Below are 5,763 nucleotides of genomic sequence, written 5' to 3'. Positions count from 1 at the left end.
ACTAGAACTGAACTAGAACTGAACTAGAACTGAACTAGAACTGAACTAGAACTGAACTAGAACTGAACTAGAACTGAACTAGAACTGAACAAGAATTGAACTAGAACTTAAGTATAACAGAACTAGTAATTTATTTAACATAATACTGCAACGTAATTTATAAACATAAATTTCTTAACCTGAAAATTTAAAGAAAAAAATGGATAAACTTTTTACTTACCATTCCGACTAAAAACATTATTGAACCAAACAGACGCAATCTGCGATCAAAACGCATTTCCAAATACAGAATATATAAAAATTTCGAAAGGGTTAAAATGGCCAATTTTGTATTAAAGTAATAGCAATACTTTGAGTGAGTTATATGGCAAATTACACCAACCACCAGATATGTATATATAGTACATCAACATATATACAGACACCACACCACGTTAACACATAACAAGAAAAGAATAATTAACTTTAAGATTTTCATATTTCATTAAATTAGTTTCGTAATTTATTTTTTATTCTACTTTATCTAAAGAATGTTTTCTAACAATGTTGTCTTCTTCAAAATCTAAATTATATAAAGGCTCCTTTTCTTTCAAATCCTGTACATCGGTCATAACAATAGTTTCTTTGCGAATTTCAGGGAAATATTTACGTATCACAGGCGATATGAGATCATGATTAATGTCTTCGGCTTTGGTACGACCAAAGAATAAACATGCTATATTAGATACCACACAACCGATAATGCCACCCATACCGGTATACCACATAAAGGAGAGATGATATATATTGCGCTCGGAGGGTCTAGAAAAGAGAAATGTTTTAAGAAGATGTGTTTTTAAAGTTATAGAAAACTTACGTATAATTATGACGCTCCCAATAGGTGGCATTATCATAGCCATAAGTACAACCTTCCACAGAAATGGGCAACTTGGGATGTCTTATCTCACCACTCATTTGACCCATTTGTGCCTGTATACAAATCCAGCCTAGGGTTATAAAAGACACTACACCGCCCAGTAAACAGCTCTAGAGGGGGGAAAGAAAAACAATTTAAACAATTTACTTTATTTGTTATTGCAGTACATTTACCCTTTGATTAATCCAGGGCATACAAATGCCGGTAGTATAAAAACCTAATATTGGGCCCATAGTCACAGCACCCATCATTGTGGCTAGCTGTAAAACAGTTCCCATTTTTTCCACCAACAAGACCATGGGTATACAGCTTAAACCAAAAAATGCCACTATAAATCTTAAGAGAAAAGCATTTTGTTTTTCACTTAAATTAGTAAAAGGTTTCACCAAATCCTCGGATATAACACAGGCCATAGAATTTAAACCCGTAGACAAAGAGCTCAAGGCAGCACTAAAGACTCCCGCCACAAAAAGACCCGGCAAACCAGGTATCGAACCCAATATACGCATTACCAATATGGTGGGCAGTTGATCATCAGCTTGGGCCAACTAAAAAGGGAAAAGTGTCAGGTTTTTAACCATTAAGGAATATTTGTCTTTGTCTTACCTTTGTGCTTAAAGGGTCACAATCATAATAGGTGGCATAGGTCAACAGACCCATATAGCAGCAACAAAACAATAAAAACATCAGTAAAATGGTGAATAAGATCAAACACTGTTTAACTTTACCCGTATCGGGTAAAGACATAAAACGTTGTAAAGACATTTGATTAACATCATTAGATTGGATCTTATGTAAAACACTGCCTATTAAAATGGCGGACCAGGATAAACGTACAGTAGGATCCCAGGAAGCACTATTATTAATTAAGCGTGATAAAGTAATAGTCTAAATTTAATTAAACAATTTCTTACGTGGGAAATATCAAACGTCCTCCTTCTAAATTTATATCTAAAACTTCCACCAAACCACCCAAATCTAAAGTACCTTTAATGCAAATAGTCAAAATGGTACCATACATAACAAAACTTTGAACAGCATCGGTCCAAACAACAGCTTTAAGGCCACCCTTTAAATAATAATAGAAATTATATTCCATATTTATATAGAAATCAACTCTGCTTTAAAACTCACCACACAGGTGTAAAACGTACACACTATACACACCACAGGCGTAATGGTATGCACTCCCAGACCACTAACTTGACTAAAAGTTAAGGCAGGCACATACATAGCTACCGGTAGATATAAAATCTTAAAAAAAGTAATTTCAAATATTTTGGAATAAATTATATATTTTTCAAAATAATTTTCCACTCACCGTTCCCACTATGAAGAGTATAGAACAAAAGTAACGTATAGATTTGCCAAAACGCATTTCAAAATACTTAAAATTAAAAAAAAGAATTAAATTAATAAAATTAATAATTTATTTATAAAAAAATCCGTTCAATTGTTATTACAATACATACGTGCTGTTGGCAGGCGTTTAGTGTTAAAAATAGTAAACTGCAATAATTTCATTTCAAAACGTGCTTTTTTGGTGGAATTTTTTCCTAAACAAATTATAAAATTTTGTGGCCAAATCATCATGCACTGCCACAGGCACTTAAGGGGTTAATAAAATAAAAATACTTTTATATATCACAAGTTCACTTTGCAAAAAAAATTTTAAAATACTCTCAAAATTTTCGAAAGTATTTAAAAAGTTTAAATTTCCAATAAAAAAAAACAAAAGTTAAAAAATTACCAAAACTCCTTTCCTAAAGATATTCTCAGATCAGATTTATTCAGGACTATGAATGTTTAATAATAAGTTTGTAGGTTCAGTTTTATGGAGAATTTAAAACCCATTTGAAAACGTTACCTCTCAAATATATCTACGTTTCTCTGGGCCCCAAATAAAATTTAAAAAGTATTAGGAAAGAACGAAAACGTACCAAAGATCTCCCATAGTTCCAGAGTTATAAATAACTACCCATTATTTTAAAATTTTTCTATCACACAATTTTCCATCTCTGATTTTGACAATAACAAAGCATCGAGCTTTATAAATAACATGTTGGTTTTAAATAGCGATCTCCTCGAAAGTATTTCTGACAAAATTATTGAAGATTTCGATCATAAAGAATCTTAGGTCTTGAAATAATTGAGAACTGAACTAGAACTGAACTAGAACTGAACTAGAACTGAACTAGAACTGAACTAGAATTGAACTAGAACTGAACTAGAACTGAACTAGAACTGAACTAGAACTGAACTAGAACTGAACTAGAACTGAACTAGAACTGAACTAGAACTGAACTAGAACTGAACTAGAACTGAACTAGAACTGATCTAAAACTGAAGTAGAACTGAAGTAGAACTGAACTAGAACTGAACTAGAACTGAACTAGAACTGAACCAGAACCGATCTATAAATGAAGAACTAATCTTTTTGTGATCTTTTTAATGTAAATTTAAAAAGATCACTAAGATATCTTGGGTTGGGATTTCAACAAACATACCGACAAACGGACATATTTTGACTTAATCCGCTATCCATAAATATACAAAATCACGAAGTTTAAGAGTATAGAAAGAGTCAACTATGGATAATTGAGTATGATGTAAGATGATAAAAATTAATTTAAAAACTTCAATATCAGCCAATATTCCCGCAATCCCAAGACTTTAAAAAAGTTTTATCTATAAAGTTATTACGCTAATAACAAAAACATTTATTACTCTTTCAACAGAGAGTATTTTCTAATATAAATAAAACAATAATTAAAGAATAAAATATTCATTCTAACACATCAATCACTATAATCTTTTGAAGATTTTAAGTCACTTTTCAAGTCGAATACGATCACAGGCTTTTCTTCCTTATTAACGGTTTCATATTCTTTCGATTTGATGAAACGACGTATGCAGGGTGCAAATAATTTACGATTCATTTTAGACACATCATTGCGTCCATAGATAAAGATGGCCAAATGGGCAAAGATCATGGAGACGGCACAACCAACAGCGGTATAATAGGTGAAAGACATGGTATAAATATATTGAGCGAATGTTTTTGTACTGAAAAATAAGTGATATTAAATTTGAGAAAAAACAATCGGATTAAGTTCATTATTTACCTAGTTTCCATTGTATCTGTAATGGTTTTGTTGGCTAACGTATACAAAGGTTCAAAATCATAAGTACATCCCTCAGTGGAGACAGGTTTTTCAGCATAAATCAATTCTCCCGTAGCCAAAGCCACTTGACCTCTAACACAGATCCAACTCATGACAGCAAAGGATATTACACAGCCAGAAATGGCAGTCTAGATAGAATATCAAAAAATTATTACATAAACTATTTATGCAATTAAAAAAACTTAATACCCTTGAATTAATCCAGGGCATTAAAAGACCCATTAAGAATAAACTTAGCAATGGACCACCAGTCACTGAGGATAAAGTGGCCGATAATTGTAAAACAGCATGACCCAAATATTCCACCACAAACACCAGAGCCACACTCAATACACCCACAAACACTACAATCAAACGCATTATAATGGCAGTTTGACTTTCACTTAAGGCCGTCTTGCGATAAGGTTTAATGTAATCCTCCAAAAATACAGCAGCCAACGAGTTAAGACCAGTAGATAGAGAACTAAGAGCAGCACTAAACACACCAGCCACAAATAGGCCAGCCATGCCGGGTAAAAATTCTAAAGTTTTCATCACCATCAACGGCACCAATTGATCCTTAGCTTTAGCTAACTGTTAAAGCGAAAAACTATATCAATAACAAAATTTTTAAGCAACAATCTAAACTTTCCAACTTACTTGTGTAGTCACAGGATCACAATCATGATAATTGGCAAATATCAGGAGACCATTATAGAATGTGAACACATGCACCAATATCACACCCAAAGTATAAATTATACAGGCCTGTTTGGCCTCTTTTACGGAGGGTACCGACAAATAGCGCTGTACAATCACCTGATTACCACAACTAACCTGAGTAAACCACATTGTAGTGCCTAACAACATGGACAATATGGAGGTACGAACAGTAGGATCCCAAGTCATTCTAAATTATTATAAAAGGGATATTGAAGCAATAGTTCTATTTAAGTTATTTTTGCTAAAAACAGACTTACTCTGGCAATTCAATACGTCCAGTATTCCAATTCCTTTCAAATACAACTTCAACGCCACCAACATCAATGGTTCCCTTAATTATGACAAAGACAATTGAACCGATCATAATCACTGTTTGAATGACATCGGTCCAAATGACAGCTTTAAGGCCACCCTATAATTAATAATGTGTGTTATAAACTGAACTAGAAATAAATTACACGGAACAGAACCATAACTAAAATGGAATTGAAGTAGAACTGAACTAGAACTGAACTAGAACTGAACTAGAACTGAACTAGAACTGAACTAGAACTGAACTAGAACTGAACTAGAACTGAACTAGAACTGAACTAGAACTGAACTAGAACTGAACTAGAACTGAACTAGAACTGAACTAGAACTGAACTAGAAATGAACTAGAACTGAACTAGAACTGAACTAGAACTAGAACTGAACTAAAACTGAACTGAACTAGAACTGAACTGAACTGGAACTGAACTGAACTAGAACTGAACTAGAACTGAACTAGAACTTAACTAGAACTTAACTAGAACTGAACTAGAACTGAATTAGAACTGAACTAGAACTGAACTAGAAGTAGAATTGAACTAAAACTGAACTAGAACTGAACTAGAACTGAACTAGAATTGAACTAGTACTGAACTAGAACTGAACTAGAACTGAACTAGAACTGAACTAGAACTGAACTAGAACTGAACT

General features: G+C 33.0%; 3 protein-coding genes across 3 annotated transcripts in view; 1 reads left to right on the top strand and 2 right to left on the bottom strand.

Annotated features, from left to right (window-relative positions):
• LOC111687046 (sodium-coupled monocarboxylate transporter 1) overlaps positions 1 to 5,763 on the top strand; it is a 13,939-nt gene that overhangs the window by 5,647 nt on the left and 2,529 nt on the right. The gene's annotated exons all lie outside the window — the stretch shown is intronic.
• LOC124419465 (sodium-coupled monocarboxylate transporter 2-like) lies at positions 463 to 2,642 on the bottom strand. The gene is made up of 7 exons (XM_046949086.1): positions 2,238 to 2,642; positions 2,051 to 2,170; positions 1,831 to 1,985; positions 1,523 to 1,772; positions 1,090 to 1,464; positions 857 to 1,026; positions 463 to 801 (listed from the first exon to the last, which is right to left on the bottom strand). The coding sequence occupies exons 1-7, from the start codon at positions 2,292 to 2,294 to the stop codon at positions 510 to 512; spliced, it is 1,419 nt and encodes a 472-aa protein (XP_046805042.1). The 5' UTR covers positions 2,295 to 2,642; the 3' UTR covers positions 463 to 509.
• LOC111687048 (sodium-coupled monocarboxylate transporter 1-like) lies at positions 3,608 to 5,276 on the bottom strand. The gene is made up of 6 exons (XM_046949743.1): positions 5,262 to 5,276; positions 5,061 to 5,215; positions 4,741 to 4,990; positions 4,291 to 4,674; positions 4,042 to 4,229; positions 3,608 to 3,982 (listed from the first exon to the last, which is right to left on the bottom strand). The coding sequence occupies exons 1-6, from the start codon at positions 5,274 to 5,276 to the stop codon at positions 3,715 to 3,717; spliced, it is 1,260 nt and encodes a 419-aa protein (XP_046805699.1). The 3' UTR covers positions 3,608 to 3,714.

The sequence above is a fragment of the Lucilia cuprina genome, chromosome 4 (genome assembly GCF_022045245.1).
Source record: "Lucilia cuprina isolate Lc7/37 chromosome 4, ASM2204524v1, whole genome shotgun sequence".
Lineage (NCBI taxonomy): Eukaryota > Metazoa > Arthropoda > Insecta > Diptera > Calliphoridae > Lucilia > Lucilia cuprina.
Note: the sequence above shows the minus strand (reverse complement) of the source record. Positions and strands in the feature narration are given on the sequence as shown.